Source organism: Epinephelus lanceolatus, chromosome 8, assembly GCF_041903045.1.
Source record: "Epinephelus lanceolatus isolate andai-2023 chromosome 8, ASM4190304v1, whole genome shotgun sequence".
In the NCBI taxonomy this organism is placed as follows: Eukaryota; Metazoa; Chordata; class Actinopteri; order Perciformes; family Serranidae; genus Epinephelus; species Epinephelus lanceolatus.
In genome coordinates this window covers 6,420,383-6,438,405 of record NC_135741.1, presented here as the reverse complement: position 1 = coordinate 6,438,405, position 18,023 = coordinate 6,420,383, and the positions used below count along the sequence as shown (strand labels likewise).

Below are 18,023 nucleotides of genomic sequence, written 5' to 3'. Positions count from 1 at the left end.
AGATTTATGACAGCACACGCTGGTTCCCAATGTGTGGCCTTATGACAGGTCAAAACATCAATTAAGAGAACACTGGGCTTCCTTAGAAACACATACTTTTTGGCACGTGTACTGATGAGAAGTGTAAATATGAAACAGTGGATATTTTACAGCTAAAAACTTAGTTTGTCTTCTGATCTAGAGCCAAAACACATCAACTGTGATTAAAAAGTTGTTAATATGTTTTAAAATGATTGTTTCTTTACTAGTAGCAGTAGAGCGTGTTACTGGAGATAAACAGCAGCCTTTTCAATGGTGTGGCCACCACAGCAGTCAGAGCTGCCGTGTAGCGAAGAATATAGTTCGAAATAAGGAAGTGAATTCAGTTCAGTTCAAACCTGCAGAGGAAACTGAGACACACTGTCATGAGCTGACTTTGTGGTCGAGAGAGCGAGCAAGCAAGAGAGAGACACCCTGAGCCGCCGCCGCCGCTTCTTTTTCTGCTGCTTCTGTGTCTTAGAGTTCGTGTTCATCTTGTAGAACAAACAAGCGTTCAAAGGGAGTTCAAATGGGCTGAAGCGAGGCACTTAAGCTTCAGTGTACAAAGAGATCCATGTGTCAGGATGACCAGCAACAGCAAATCAGTAAACTCCACTGCAATAAAAGCAGAGATCAAGAGGCATGAATCTCTCCAGAGTGCAATCAACAGACTTTCCAAGCAGTTTGAAAGAGTTGCGGATCAACAGCTGCGCTCAGGTCTTAAAGTTTACCTCCACAGCATTCAAGGTAAGCTCATAGTTTCTTTGTATTTAGAGAAGACAGCAACACATATACTTGTACGCTGACTGACAGGTTATAAGAATTTGCAGCATGGTTTGACTCTCAAGGTGCTCACTTTAATGCATATCTTGATATGATAAACAGGAAAAATCTTGTACAGATTTTGGTTCACGGTAAGTTTAGTTACTCTTGTCATCGGCATTAGTCGTGGGGTGTGGGGAAACATGATAGTGCAGGTGATTGATATCTTTCTCTGTGCTTCCTGTCTCAGTTAGTGTCTTTTTTCGGGGAAGTCGATGTTCATTTTCGTTCTCATTTCACTACGGGGGCAAAAATTCACCTCCCGGCGTCTGGTAGGTAGTGGCATTTAACTATCAGTCAGCCTCTGGACACGGGCAACCAATGGCAACATCCCTCAGCAGCCATTGCCATGGCAGCAGGATGAGACCTGCTGTGCGGCCTACTTCCTGTCTGCCAATCTGCAACTGCCCTCAAAGCCACTTCCTTTCAGACAAACAGGGCCTTTACATGTGAAGCTGATCAGTTTTACATCATTTCCTCTTATCTCTACTTCCCACTGTTTCTTGTTAATGTGACACAATGTGTTACTGTCAAACTCCCTGTTCGTCTCATCTGCAACCTTTTTCTGTAGAACAAGCACAGGTGACGTCCAGTGGCGGAAGTATTCAGATCTTTTACTAAGGAAGCAACGTCACAATGATAAAATACTCTGTTACAAGTTAAAGTCCTACATTCAAATTCTACAAGAGCAAAATGTGCCTAAAGTATCAAAAGTAAAAGTACTCAGTGTGCAAAATGGCACCTTTCAGAGTGTTTAATCATAGAGAATCCAAGGTTCTAAAAAATAATATCTTTTATCTTACGCACACAACATAATAATTTGTCCACCTGCGATGGAGAGTAAGTACATTTACTTAATCGTACTTACCAGGTGGTTACTTCACCTTGACACCACAACATTTCAGAGGGAAATATTATATTCGGCTAACTTTATGTGACAGTTGTAGTTACTAGTTACTTTTCAGATTAAGATTTGTACATTAAAAACACATTATTAAAAATTACACCAGTGATCCTGTCTGACAGGGGCCTTTCTGATCTTAAGGAGCACTTACCTTTGATACTTTAAGTGCATTTTGCTTCTTACATTTTGAACTTATATCTAAGTAAAACACAGACCTGAGCAGGGTTAATCAGACACATAACTGACGGTGGCACGGTGGTTCAGTGGTTAGCTTCGTCGCCTCAAAGCAAGAGGGTTCGAACCCCAGGGTGGGGGAGCCCCTCTGTGCAGAGCTTGGTTTGTCTTGCCATGTGAGTGTGTTTTCTGCAGATACTCCAGCTTCCTCCCACAGTCCAAAGACATACAGGTTAAATGGTGACTCTAAATTGGCCGTGGGTGTGAATGTGTGTGAATGGTTGTTATTTTGTAAGTTAATCGTGTTTTGTATGTACAATAATCAATCAGTAATAGTACCATACCATACAAGATGCCACCTGCTCATCAGGTAGACATTTATAGGACTCAACAATGGCACAAACTGAGAGCAGTTTAGGGTACAGTACCTTGTCCAAGGACACTGACATGTAGACTGATGGGGCCAGAACCATTGACCTTCCCACTGGTAGACAATCGCTCCACCTCCTGAGCCACAGCCACCAGGGGAGCCATTTTGTCACAGCGTAGCTCAGTGAGCTGGACAAAAGGGGAGATCACAAAAGATTTAAAGTAGTTTGAACAGAAATGTATTTGAAACTGAAAAGAAAGACAGTGGCAAAGTACTGTCACCTCACAAGAAGATGGTCGCGGGTTTGAACCCAGGTTTAGGGCCCTTCTGTGTAGAGTTAGCATGTTCTCCCCATGTCAATGTGGGTTTTCTCCGGTTTCTCTGGGTTCCACAGTCCAAAGATCTGTCCAGGGTGTACGCTGCCTCTCTCCCAGTGTCAACTGGGATCGGCTCTAACCCCCCACGACCCTGTAAAGTAAGCGCTTACAGATAAATAAATCTGTAGTCTGTAAGTCAGTGCTGCTTGTAATGTGGAATGTATGTGTGGTGTTGTGAAGGCAAACAAATAAGAAAACCAGACCAGAAGGGTAGATGATGAGTGTGAGCAGGAGGGAGACAGAATGAGCAGCCAGCTGAAATAACCCAGGCCCTGTGTGCCCAGCGTGAAAGACATTAAGTTGATGGCTCTGCAACCTGCAAAGGGGAAAAACTATAAACTGAATAAAATAATGGACATAGCCACATTACATTAGCTGTTGGTGTGTGGACTCCCATTTTAAAGCGTGGAGCTTGGCATTTTGGACATCTTGGTTAGCACAGTGCATTTACAGCATGGGTCAACTGTGGTAATGCTAATGCTAATTTTCGTGGGCTTAAAACCACTGAAACAAAATAGACTAAACGTTACAAGGAAAAACTGAAAATCTAAATCCAGAGAGGGTCTTAAAGTTCAACCATACGCTGAACAAAACTTTTTTATGAGCTACGGCTACTCTAACAGTCTGCAAATGTGGTGTTACACTATGGTTATGTTACCCAACCAACGTTGTAGCCATGGTGGCAACTTTTCAAGAGTTGGAACCCACTTGTCACTTAAAGCTTCCACGCCCTTAATTACTGACTGTATAAAAATAATGGATGTAGCTGCCATGACGGCACCCATTGGTTTGTGGAGTTGAGTTGGGTACTTCGGCTGTCACCATCTTGGATTTTTGGAGCCAGAAATGACAATATTTAGATGAGAGGCTGAAGCTGTAGGAGAAGCCAGACTGTTGTGACATCTGGCAGATAGCCTGTCACTTAAAAGAGGCCCTGCGCTTAATTATGCATAACTTTAAGTTTTAATAAAATGTAAATGGATGAGTTATATAAAATTCACCCCCCCGTACAGTTGTCATGAACAGGTTCATTAGCTCTAGAAACCAAAACCAATTTTTGTACCAGGCTGTAAACATGTTTATTTCTGCTGTAAAGTTGGACATTTTAAAATGTTCATGTGGATTGACTCACTCGTGGAGCCACCCTCAAGTGGCCATTAAAGGAACTGCAGTTTATGGCATTTTAATTGGCTTCTTATTTCAGCCCTTAAGAGAGGTCGGGGACGGTCACACCATTACAAGCAGTTAAATAAATGTAGTGATGTAATAATATATTTCCCTCTGAAGTGTAGTGGAGTAAAAGCATAAAGCAGCAGAAATTGGAAATATCCCTATAAAATTCATGTCCCACACAACTGTACTTCAGTAAATGTACTTTTCCACCACTAGTGAGGTCAGACTGGGAGGAATAACCTTATCAAATAACTATCCTACCTTTTAATTTAATCAAGTTATTCATCAGCTGTTTGTGTGTGAACTGAAGGTCAATCAGCCCCCTAATGAATTTTGGGGAGCTCTGAGGTCTTTTAGGATCTGGCAGATCTTGACACGCTCTGAGAAGCACATCCCCAGTGTTAAAACATTCAGCTGAAATTTTTATTTGGGTATAATTAGGCTGCTGGAGTGAAGATCAAAGTCAGTGTATCCTCGGTGGGGCCTGGATCTGTGAGTGTAGAGTTCACTGGTGCTAAAAAGAGAGCCACCTATCTTCTTTGGACTTAATAAGCGAGTGGGATGTGGTCGACTGACTGTGTGCCAAGAAAAAGGCTGGGAGAAAAAAACACACAAAAAGAAAGAGATGGGGATGGTGAGGGGGAAAAAGGGGTGAGGTGGAGCTAAATGAAGACATTTAAATGTGATTCTGACTGGTATAGTGTTCACTGCAGCATGGCAGCCAAGCGGGGGAGAAAGACAGAAAGGACAGCTCCCAGTGAAGGAGAAATGAAAAATCACCCAGCATGACCACTGCCCTTGGCCAGTGTCCATCTGACAGCACCCGCCCATAGGTGTCAATGTGTGTGTGTGTGCTTTGTTCTGTATGCATGCATGCGAGTGTCTTCACAGAGAGAAAAGAGTGTTTCTAAAAACCGTCTGCCTGAAGACAACCTGATTTTCTGCGTTATATGTGGGTGTCTATTTCAAAATAATTAGATTCACCGTGCAGCACTGCGAGCTGCAGCAGCCTGACGTGCACTTTAACTCACACAGACAAGTCATGTCCTCACGCCTCTTGTTAAAAATGGATTGTTTTACACACGCATAACGTCACTCGCCCTGAAAGTGTGATTGGATTGTTTTGTTTTCAAAAGCAGCTTCCTCTCTGAGGTTTTATTCATGACTCCTCTTCCGTGTTGGAGGCTGCGGTCCTCTTTCAGGTCGTGTGTTTTTCCCCTTGAGCCAAAGGCGGTTGGTTGTCAGAGGTCTTTTGTATTCAGTGAGAGTAGTTATTGCCCTCTCACTGACTGTTAAAGGGGAGGAGGAGGAGGAGGGGGAAAGCGGGCTGAGCAGGTGGACAGTCAGATCGTGCATTATTGGATGATGGTGGGAGGCTGAGACTGGTGCACTGTGGGGAAATGCATCCTCTGATTTCACATCAAGGTCTTTCCTTTTTTTTAATCAGAGAGTAATTAACATGAAATTACACCCGGTAATAATTCAAGTGATGGATGTGTGATCATGTTTGCTGCAGTGTTTCTGTTGTTGCATGTGGCATAATTGCAGCAGTTCCTTTTGCAGTTATTCCTGTATTTTAATTTCCGTTTGTACACAGCAAGTCGTTAAATTGATTAGAAAGGTTAACTATTTTGTTAAATAGTTGCTGCTCATTTCTTTCCCTAAAAAAGGGAAATTGGGGTCCTAAAAAAGAAAAGAAAAGAAAAGAAAAGAAAGAAAGAAAGAAAGAAAGAAAGAAAGAAAGAAAGGAAAAGGAAAGAAAGCAATCTGACTGTTAAAAAAATTTAAAGGTGCAAAAAAGAGACATGGATCTTTGTTTTTCTTTGTTCATACCTGTATTTACATTTACTTTATCTGTCCGTTTTAGCTTCTGTATTACATACTGTATCTCACTTTTACGTTTCCTTCTGCCCTAACAGTGTCCTACAGAGGGCCTGGAAAGATAGGGCTTAAAAGTCTGTGGAAATAACTCAACAAAAAGAGAATTTCAAAAAAAAGAAAGACATGGATCAAGACAGGAAGGGCGGAGGGCCACAGAGACTGCTCATGCAAAGGGCCCAGTATTTGATGCTACGCCTCTGGGTAAACCACACATTTTAACATTTACTTCCTTACGTTTAGGCAACAAAACTCCGTACCTGAGTTTAGGCAACAAAAGCATGTAGTTAAGATTAGAAAAAATCATGCTTTGGCTTAAATTTTACACAGGAAACAAACAGCAGGCTCCCAGGTGAAAGCCTGGAGTCTGTTAAACACATCCACCTCCCCTCCCGCCCTCCCAATACTGACATTCTCACTCTTTAACAGTAGTCGCTGTTAGCATTACAAACTGCTGCTGACTGGTGTGTATCTGTGCACCAGTGTCTGACGTTGACATCACTGAGCGGCGATATTTGACTTTTTGAGCTGTTGCCCGCTGCCTCTAAAACTGATGCACCTGGTGTGTATCAAACTACGCAAAAGGTATCTCTATGCATCGATGCCTCTGGCCGACATCACACAGCGGCAATATTTGATGAGTTGGGAGTGAGAACAGACTGTCTTGTCTTACATTTTAGTAACTTAATATATTTGTTTTTTGACTGTTGAGAGTAAACGTGGCACTCAACAACAACAACATGGCCTCTAGGAAATTGTTCTGGACATTTTTCTTACTATTATCTGAGGTTTTGCGGACTAGACGATTAATTGATAACAAAATAATTGGAGTTAATCAGAATAATTGTTAGTTGTAGCCCTAATTTTGTTTATTTCTCGTACTGTATTTTGCACAACAGACTTTAATCACAGGTGAGTAATCCAGCACATCTTTTTTTACATGCATCATATGGAAAAATAAATACACTATGTTTGAAATTAATTTGTTTTATTCACACAGTACATGTTTTAATTTTTTTGCATTCTGTGGTCCAGCTATTGATGTCCAATATGCTCTGCTTCATGCTGTGAGCCCAGAGCTTACCCACTTCTGCTAATGAACACATGCCGTAGTAGGCAATAGACTACAGATCAATACACTCACAGGAAATCTCTTTCACTCACATGTACGACACAATGAGACACTTGCACACAGAGAGAGAGAGAGAGAGAGAAACACCATTTTGATACACAGATCCTGGGAAGCGATTGCGATACAGAATGTACCACGGGAGGGAGGAGGAGCAGGAAGGACATGGAGGAGATGATTGTGCCACCAGAGCCAGGAAGATTGTAACACCTTAGCAACAAACAAGCCAAGCCTCCTACTGAGGAGGAGCCACACAGAGCCACACACACACACACTTGTGCAGCACACAAACACAAATAGACAGCTGAAGACAGATGGATGATCTTGATGAAACTATTCTGGCAGCTGTATAAATGAGACAGGGAAGAGACACTTGGAAAACACACCCTGTCCTAGTGTATTTTTCCCTCCACTAACATGCATCCATCTTTTATTTCCAAACCCTGCCTGCTTTCCACTCCCTGCTGCTGATCTTTTCTCCTGCGGTCTCCCCTCATTTAGCAGGTCCAGCTTGTGTGTGCACTGCTGCTTTACCACCAGCCGTTACCCGCTGCCTCTCCCCCTCCTCTCCGGCACGCAGGGAGAAAGATGGAGGGGAGGGGATGATGGGGATGGGAGGGATGAGCAATAAAGAGCAGGGACCCTGCACAGTCTGAGAGGAGCAGCAGAGGGAGAGAGAGAAAATAAAGGAGGGAAAGGGAAAGAGAGAAGCAGGATCCTTCTGCATTGTATGGATTGCCTATTGGAACAAGGAGGGGCATGTAGAGGGAGGGACATCGGAGATTCCTATCAGTGTGTTGGCGAGGGAGAGAAACGCAGAGTGTGAGCTGTGCATGTGTGAGGGGTGTGTGTATGTGTGTGTGTGATTGGACTCGTTGAACCTGTGCGACGGTGTCTCTATCGGAGCAGTGACTCGCCTCAGCACCTCCTCTGTGCCGGCGCTGTGTTGTCATGCTCAACGCCTGATGCGCTCAGAGGACACAGGCTGCCCGGGAGACAGCGAGAGGGGCGTGATGGCCGGACGCGCCCTGACTCGGTCATGCATCTCCAGATATCCGCCCGGGCTTCTGTTGGCTTCTCCTCCTCTGATCCCCTTCAGCTCCCCTCATCAATGTCCTTCCTGTGCGTCTCCGTGAGGCTGCCTGCCTTCCTGCCGCTGCGCTCTCTGAATGGATGCTGCTGTCAACACACATGTGTGGCTTGCAGTGAGAGCCCATGATCTGGACTGGACTGCATACAGCTCTGGGTGTGCTGTGCAATGCTTAGGGTGACACTGATGAATTTTTAAAGACTTTACCTTTACAGCTGCTCTTGATCACATTCTTGATGACGTATGATGCGGGGAAGTTGTTATCCTGAATTGAATCCTGATTTTTCTTTTCTGCTCTGAGTGAAGAGGATGGACTGAGCAACATATGAGATGGGGTTGCTGCACATAAAAATAAGGTCAAGTAAATAATTACCATCAGGAATGAAGCGCCATAATGAAGATTTATTAGCCTCAGTAGCAGCATACATATGCAGCGACTAGATTTTAATTGGGTGTTTCTAGGAACAAAAGAGCTGCTTGGACTGCACTGACAGTGTGCTGAAGGTTGTCAGGAAGAGTGGATTTATTTTCTGTGTCCCAGAGAAATGAAAATTACAGTCAGAGAAGAAATCCGTGACTGAAATTAAAATCCGAAACAAAGAAATAGGGATTTGGGGGATGGATGAAACCAACAGCCGCTCTGCTGTTGTATCTTCCAAGGAGAAACTTAATCTCCCTCCATGTAAGTTTTTTGTCTCAGTCGTGCCGTCAGATTCCCTCACATCCCAACACGCTGGCAAACTGTCAGTCGTTCATGTCGCTCTGTCTGGTTTCATTCATCTGCTGTGTGTCCACTGAAGCCTGACCACATGAGTGGAGGCGGCGCCCTGCAGCAACGCACCACCTACCTCATCTCCCTCACCCTGGTCAAGGTAGAGGCTGTGGAGGAGAATGGAGGGGAGGCCAAGAACAGCACCCAGGGGAAGGAGGTGGAGGCCCGGCCTGAAGAAGAGGCCGGGACGAGAGTTGAGGGAGGAGGTGAGGCCCCAGCACGGGCTGAGAATGGAGCTGGACCACCACAAAGAGCTGAGGATGCTGCTATAGTGAAAGGTGGCAAGTTAAGTGATGAATTCAAAGATGGAGAGAGAAAACCCCTCAGCCCTTTGAAAGATAAACTGCCCTCCACTGCTGAGCAGAGTAAAGGAAGTGAAAAGCCTCCATGCAACCTCTCGATCCCCTTACCTGCTGAGAGGACGACGGTTCAGAAGACGAAGTCTGCAGAGATCGACTTAACACGAGTTGAGAAGACACCGTCCACCCCAGAGGCACAGCAATGCAGGTCACCATCACTGACCACAACACCTTCAACAGAGGTGGTGGAGCCCAGTCGCACCCCAACCAGGACCAGCCTCCCTATCCGTCCTGTGGGTCAGCGTCCTGTGAGTCTCCTGAAGTCTCACAGCAGTGTCGCCACCCGTGGCCGCGAATCCAGGGACGGTAGAGAGCGCAGCCCTACCTCAGCACAGAGCCTGGACCGGAAGGACTGCCGCATGCAGACACGCTCACCGGGCCCCTGCAGGGCCTCGTGGGCCGAGGCGAGCAGGCCCGATGGATGGAGGGACATGCGGGATGAAGCTCAACCTGGAATACCTCTGGAGATTGGAGGTGGCATGGCCGCAGTGATGAGGGACATCCCCAGGAAGGAGAGGCTAAAGACAGGCTCGGCCTCCCTACCCGGGCCTGTTACCCAGGGCAACAAGCCGGCACGCAAAGGTAAAAGCCGTACGCTGGATAACAGTGATCTGAACAGCCTCTCTGAAGATCTGGGGTTAGCCAGGGAGGCCCAGCAGGCGCAGCAGGGCCAACGAGGCTCTGCTAAAGACAGGAAGATGCTCAAGTTCATAAGTGGCATTTTCACAAAGAGCAGCTCGGGGGCGGCGGGGTCATCCTCCACGGCGCCTCCTGTCTATATACAGAGGGACTCCAGTGAGGAGGAAGGTAGGAGGTCACAAACGCAACATCACTGTCACCTCTTCAGCTCTATATCTTCTTCATGTTGCCTTCATCCATGACAATAAACCATTAACAGACACACTCCGGTCTTTAGTTCCTTTGCCAAACATTTATCAGACATGTGGCTCCTTCATCTGTGCACAGGCATCCATTTAAAATGAGTCGGTATGGGGTTGGGTGGGGTTGATCTTTTTAAAGAACCCCACACAGAATACATTTACAGGGTTTAATACCGTCATGTGTCGAGAAACATTTTTCCCGAAGCCACATCGACGACAGATGAAGGTCTTTGATCTGAGAACTGACAATAGAATCGTCTTGGACAGTTTTAATATAATTCCCCTCAGAGTGCGGGCAGATTTCACACCGCTGGAGGGGTAATCTCTCTCACACACACACACACACACACACACACAAATTTAAGCGGCATTCCCAGCATGGGTTTAAATCTCATAATGAAGCCAAAGGGGAGAGGAGCTGGTGGCATGATCGCAGCTGGGTTGCGCTCCTCCGGTTGATTTTTGCCTCAGCTTTATTTCCATAAAGAGGGAAAGACATGAGGCGATATTTGTTCACCCACGTCAAAAAGGGAAGTGTGCATTCTCAGCCAATCAAGAACATTTCTAATCCTGTCTTTGATATACCACCCACTGCATGTTCTACCACTACATGGGGCTATTTTTTTCTCCTTCCCTCGCACTCCTGTCTTTGTCTCTGTCAGGCACTCAATTTAAATTCCACCACCATCGTGTCAGAAGCATTCATGTAGCATTTTAAGATTGAGGATCAATGAGTTGCCATCGCTGCTTTTTTTCTCCCCCGTCTTCGCTGTGTGTCGGCGGCTGTAGCGTACAACAGTGCATCTCTTTCACAAACATGTTTGCTCAAAGAAAGAGCGAGTGTCAGCCTGTGGGAGTGAGTGTGTGTGTGTGTGTGTGTTTTATGTATTCATTCACTCATTGTGTATTCACACTGTTACACACGCAAGTAGTGAGACTAGCCCCGCCAATTGCACACACACACATAGACATTTGCACACCACGTACACATACTGAGGGCAGGAGGAAGTGTTGCCATGGCAACCGGCAGGACTGCTGCTTCTACTGCTACAGAGGCAGAGTCTGATGAAACAGAGGGGTGGTGGAGGAGGAGGAGGAGGAGGAGGAGGAGGCGGTGTGTGCGAGTGTGTGTGTGTGTGTGACCGTGCATTGACACACAGGCTACTGAGAGGATTGTGACAAAATTCCTCCCAAAAAAGATTTAAGTTAGAAAATTGGCAGTTTCTGAATGTGAGCTACAGGCTACATGTGGGGGTTGCAGAGTGGATCACACATGATTGGTTTGGAGCAGGGAGTGTGGATAATTGGCTTTCTGTATAAATCTGTGTGTCGAAGCAGCAGAAGGATCACACTGTCTGATCACTTTTGGCATAAAGAGAGCTTTGACTCAGACAAAGATAGACAAACTCTGTGTGTGTGTCTGTTTGTGTGGTAGGACATGCCCTTTTTCCCAGAGAGCTGCCTGCAGCAGCAGCTTGTATATATATATATATATATATATATATATATATATATATATATATATATATATATATATATATAAGCCCCCTTTTTTCTCATGTGAAGCACATCATCACTGGCTGCATCTGTGCAGTGTTGGCCTGGACGCTCCATAGATTTAGAGGCAGGCGCGAGTTTAATCATCATCTGTCTTTGAAGGACACTTCACACATTCACACCCAGGATAGCGGGCACTACAGTCTGCCAAAACCTCCTTGTCCCCTCTGTTGTTTCTCTCTGTTTCATTCTTTTTGTATTTTCTGTTTAGTGTTTAATTTGTTTCTGAATTAGTTTTAACAACATGTTCCCCAGCATGATTTGGTGATCCCCTGACTCTTCCTCTAGCGCCACTGGCAGGTCAAAATTCACATATAATGTGAAATATCTCAACATCTAATTCATGGATGGGCATAAATTTCTGTACAGACATTCATGGCGCCCAGACGTTGAGTCTTAATGGTTTTTTATCTACAGTAATGCAATCATCAGCTCAAAATTACAATTTGTCTTCCACTTTGGTTTACAACTACAGATGTCCACGGTCAACTGTTAATCAATTAACCACTAAGAATATTTTTGATTGTTACGCATGTCAGTTTATAGGTTCATTTTGCTACTCCTTATACTGCACTGCACATAAATGCGCTGCGATGAGAGCTAGTTAGCGGCACCACTTATTAGGTGATCACTGCTTGTAATGCCGCACCAATCCAAAAACACTGCTGCGCAAAAAACATTGTGTCCAGCCTGTGGTCTCCCCCGAGGTCATCCCAGTGAAAAAGTGCCTAAATTTTGAGCTGCAACTTCTCTATATCAATGTTAACTATGTTATCAGTATTAGCTCTGTTAGCACAGTCAGCAGTGTCAGCGCAGCTAGTGGTGCCAACATGCTCAACAATGCAAAAGGGGTTTTGGTCAGAAGGTCAGAAATTTTCCAGTTCCTATTTGTCTGAAAAAAAAAACTTCCCGCAAAACAAATGTCATTCCCATCAGCCTCAGTGGTACATTGTGTTTACTGCTAATTAGCAAATGTTAGTGTCCTAACAGTGTAAACTAAGATGGTGAATATGGTGAACAGTATTCCTGCTAAACATCAACATATGTCATTGTGAGCATGCTAATGTTAGCATTTAGCTCTCTTCCTCAGAGCCCTCGGTACGGCCTCAAAAAATGCAAGCATGGCTGTAGACTCAGTTGCCAGTTTATTAGGTACACCAAGCTAAAACTAAAGCAGTCTAATACAACTGTTCTGCGATAAACCCTCCAGTCTGTGTTTAAATTGTTTTAGAGAGGCGTTGATTCAACAATATGATCATTTAAGAGGATCTAGTTTGTGCTGTTCTTGAATTGTATTGTGTTATACTGACAGGTGTTTCTATTATTATCAATAAGAGTAGGCCAAACACAGCACCACAAACTACAGCCTCCAAAACGATCATACAAATAAATCCACGTCTCTAAAACAGGTTCAACACAACTGAACATTAAAACCTCAATGAAGGATTAACAGCAGGACTGTTGTATTAGACCACTTTAGTTTTATCTAGCTGTCCCTAATAAACTGACAAATGAGTGTATATTCTTTCTGTCTGTGAATCAGTTTTAGTCCCTCCTCGGGCTCATCTTTTCTCTCTCTATTCTGGTCCCTCTGAAGCTGCAGCTGGGCGTCTGGGTGTGAGCGTCACATCACACTGGGGGCATGCCACCTCTCTCCTACCCAGTAGGGATGTTGGCACAGCTGTTCGCAGCCCGACCCCTCTAGACTGCTGTACTGTATGATGTGCATGTGTGGATTTGCATTATTAGGATCCCCATTAGTTGATGCAGAGATATCAGCTACTCCTCCTGTGGTCGACACAGTATGTGAGTGTGTGTGTACATGGGAAGGTTCATGTAGTTTCTCCAGCACACACCAAGACACACTCACAATTTTGCAGCCAACGCACCAAAAGCTGAAATGATTAGTTGATTATTTGTTCAGTTAACTGGCAGAAAAATTAATGCAAAGATTTTGATTATCAATTCAATCATTTTTCAAGCAAGAGGACGAGATCGAAACCTAACACATAGCAGGACTGTGTGGCCAATGTGTTACACAGACAGTCAGCAGTGATGACTGTAATGTAAACAACTACATATTAAATTCATCTGCAATTTTTTGTAACATATATCATATCTTATTATACCACCCTGCACCATGACGTACCATATTACATTTAATATTCTGTTATAGTGTTGCATTACATTATGTTATATTATAGAGCCTTGTGTGTCCCTCCAGTGACTTCCTGTGGTTTTAACACAAAATTACTGTATATGGAAATGAATAATGGATATATATATATATTTTTTTTAACATTTTAATTTTCATTTATCATTGTTGTAGGCCTAAAGTGATTCTTACATTCATCAATTGTAAAAATGTGTGGCCTCAACGTGCAGCCAGCAACTAAAGTGTGCATACACAGCCTGCTGCCTTTCCTCTACATTTTGCCAAACCTACCTAGCGGTAGCATGTCTTGAGTCTCCCTGGCTAGGCTAGCTATGGATTCCAAATCCCAAAAAAGACAAGTATAGCAAATAGCAAACTTAATTCCTGGCTCCTCCAGTCCAAGATACTGAGCCCCAAATTGCTCCCAGTGGCTTTTTTATTGGTGTGTGAGTGCGTATAAGCTGTATAGCAGGTGGCAGCTTGTATGTTAGCCTTGGACATCAGTGTGTGTAGGGTGACCACGAGATAGCCTACTTAAATGATACTCGCAGTTTACTCAAAGATGCCTTATAATTTTAACATATTTAAAGTTTATATGTATGGATAGAATATTCAGTTATATTACAAAATTATATCTCTCAAAGACAGAAATTCAGATAGGCCCCTATAGATAGGGGACACACACACACACACACACACACACACTAGAGTGTGGCTACCCGATCCGAGCCCGACGGGTCCCGACGGATCCCGACAGGTCGGGCCGGGTTCGGTCAAAAATGTATAAATTGTATTCGGGCTCGGGTCGGATTCGGTCAGCTTTCAGTGAAAATGTAGTGTAAAAATAAATAAAATCCTATTGTCTGTCCTGTTTATTGCTTGGGGACTGTTATTTACGTGACAACACCTGAACAGAACACACACACACACACATTGGCTGTTTGTTTCTACCCCTCCTCTCGCTGGAAGCCTCGGACCTCCCGCCGCCCGCTCCCGTTTCAAACACGGAGGTCTCCCTCTCCGCGGAGCACCTAGGCGCACCCCCCGGCCTGTTAAATAGCCCATTAACCATAACAACTGTGTGACACAAACTCAGTGCTTTAGTCATTAAATAATGTCGGGCTCGGTTCGGTTGCGGACATAACAAAACAGAATGACTGTCGGGTTTGGATGGGTTCGGACAGAAATATGTGGCCCGTGCTGGACTCTAACACACACACACACACACACACACACACACACACACACAAGGAAAACCAGACATTATCATCAATTTATAAACACCCCCCGGACAGGACGTGAAAAGTGGACATGTCCGGGCAAAAGAAGATGTTTGTTCAACCTAAGTGTGTGATTAGGTGAATGCGACATGTAGTGTTAAAGTGCTTTACATGGTCAGAAGACTAGACTAGGTGCTATACAAGTGCAGGGCCATTTACCATTTACTTTCATAGCCAACGCTACAAATTTAAAGTAGCAATCAATCATAAATAGCCCCATACAGAGAAGTCACATTGTGTTACAACATATTAATGAATGCTAGTTATGCTAAGATATGCTAATTTAGACTTAATACTTAAAGTAAAGTGTGTTATACTATTATTAGATTGCACCTTATTCTATATCTTATATCCCACACTATGCTATACTGTACTATATCATGGTAATGTGTTATACTGTATTACTGTCTTACTACATCATATAGTATATATTTCTGTTATGTTGTTATATTAATACAGACAACACTAAGTATCACTAATCACATTATATATTGGTGTACTGGTGTACACTAATTACACTTAGACTAGACTTACTGACTCGCTGCTATTAACCCAACCCAATCACCAGAATAAATGTTGGCACTGTATGTTACTATAAACCATGGATATGTTACATTTATATATTATTATATAGTGGATAAGTTCAAAACTTTAACAACACTGGAATTAATGTGTGGTGACATTTACAAATACAACTTGGTGACGGTTAGGTAAAGATCATATTTTGGTGTAAAATAGCCGGTTTTAGTGGCACAATCTCGGCTGATGTCTGGTTTTGTTGTTTGTTGGTCTCGAGCAGTGGTCTGCAGATTCCACTGTCCCCTTCACCACACAACACACATACATAGTGAAATGATTAACAACAATAAAGGTTAATGACAGAGATTAAAGATGATGTAGTTGTGCTGTTAGGAAAGGGATGAAGGTCATGCAGAACATGAAGTTTGGTGTATTTCCTTTCAATATGTTGGTGAGTTTAGGCTGTGTTATGTTATGTAATTGTTTAAGAGGTTGCTTGCGATATGATAATCACCTTCTGAGCTACAAAGAAGGAAGATTAAAAAAAAAAGGCAAACAAGTGCCAGCAAACAGCACGCAGCCAAAATGACAAACATTATCTGGTTCCAGCTTCTTCAATGTGAGGATTTGTTCTGTTTTATATCACTGCATACTGAACATCTGTGGGTTTTGGACCATTGGTTCGTCACCTCGATCAAACTGCGACGGGCCTTTTCTGCTATTTTTTGACACATCATGGTCAAGAGGTTAATCCAAGAATCAAAAAAAGTAATTGTTAGTAGCAGCTCTCGTTCAGAGGGGAGATCCGGTTCATATCCACAGACAAGTCTTTGAGTGTTTGAATGGCAGCTGAACTGAAGCATCCAGTAAAGGCCAGTGTAACTCACAGCTGCCCGTCATTTAATGCACAAGGGGAGCAAAGTGGGTAACGAGTGTTGCGGCTGCATCTTGTTGGATTCCCCCGTCGTGACTGAAAGGTTATATTCATTAAGGCAACCTGCGAGGCCACACGTGTGCTTATGGCGAGCGGTCACGCAGCAGCTGTGTGATTTATTGCTCTCCTACAGGCCGTTATGATGGCTGCCCTTTTTTACTGTACATGATCAAAATGATGAATCTCTCTCTGCGTCTCTGCGTCACTGACTGTTTATCTCTGTCTCACTCTTTCTCTTTAGTAAACATTGCCAACAGCCAGGAGTGGACCCTGAGCCGATCCATCCCAGAGCTCAGACTGGTGAGACAAAAAGTGTACTAGTTACAGTACCACTCATAACCAGTACACACCTGCATCAGAGACAGAAGGATTTATTTAAGCGGAATTGTGCCACTTTATTAGAAAAGTCTTTTAAGTTATAATGTTTTTATTAGACTATTACCATTTTCTGCCACTTTATTCTTGCACTGCTCAACATTTCAGAGTGAAATACTGTTGTTTTCATCACGCCACATTTATTTGACAGCTGCAGTTACTCTTAAAATGAGTAAACCAACACCAGTTTGATGTTATTCTCACAAAAAAACATGATTTAGGAGAAAAAATAAGAACAGGAATATCCATTTTTGCAAATAAAGCCCTCAAATATATGATTAACTTGTTAAATATGATTAATTGCTACAGATTAAACTACCCACTAGTGTATGAAGTTGTTATAATTGGCTCCATTTTGACCAAATTAAAATGCTGCTGAGATGTTAATGCATCAGCAATAATAATATCCTTGAGTGTTATATTATATCATATATTCAGTGACCACTATCTTAGGTACACCTATACAGTCTAATGCAACTTTTCTACCATGAAGTCTGATTTAATGATGCTTTTTATGTCCACACTGTCATGGGGTGTGTTTCCGTCCCATTCTTTTAGCTGCATTTTTCAACTGACAACAAAAAATAAAAGTTATCACGACTGGGGAGGTTGAAAAGTTGGTGTATTGATAAAAGGCAAATGTGACGATAGAAACAGATTCAGCGAGTAAATGATGACGTACATCGTGATGCACAGTCATGGCGTTCTTTGTCATCTCTTACAGGGCTGTAATATTAGTTCAAAACTCTCTCTTTCCATTGTCCAGTGTGCCCTCCATTATTATACATCAACTGTTTTTCTTTGTTCAAGGTTTGACTGGTGCTCTTTAAATTGTGTCATCTCATGTGCACCAGAATTAGCGCCACCTACTGCTTATCTCAACGAAACGACTCCCAATATTCACCTATTTTCCCATTTTCTAAAGCAGATTTTCCATAAATTTGGTTAAAGTCTGCACTAACTTTGGACTGAACCCAACTACAGAGGTGTAAATAAGAAGAACAAAACTGAATAAACATCTCCCCACATAATGTTGTTACTGTACAACACAACCTTTAACTATTAACATATAAATTAATTTACACATTTGAGAAAATGTCAACAAAAACTTATAGATGTTATGGCAGGCAGACTGTACAGGTGTACCTAATAAAGTCACTTAGTGATGATTTTTTTTAACTTTTAAGTACATTTTTACTGATGATACTATATTTATGCACATAAAAAATATTTTAAATGCAGTACTTTTCCTTGTC

The 18,023-nt window shown here is 43.2% G+C and overlaps 1 protein-coding gene across 5 annotated transcripts in view; it reads left to right on the top strand.

Moving 5' to 3' along the window:
* Positions 1–461: 461 nt before the first annotated feature.
* The window catches only part of agap2 (ArfGAP with GTPase domain, ankyrin repeat and PH domain 2), a 38,852-nt gene continuing 21,290 nt past the window's right edge, over positions 462–18,023 (top strand). For 2 of the 5 annotated variants that reach the window (XM_033629357.2, XM_033629358.2), the window contains exons 1-2: positions 462–765; positions 16,634–16,692. In XM_033629357.2, coding sequence (XP_033485248.2) covers positions 603–765; positions 16,634–16,692 — 222 coding nt within the window. In that variant the 5' untranslated portion in view covers positions 462–602. Of the gene's footprint in view, positions 766–7,511; positions 9,874–16,633; positions 16,693–18,023 lie in introns of those variants that run through there. The other 3 variants (XM_033629354.2, XM_033629353.2, XM_033629355.2) reach the window with 2 other exon arrangements.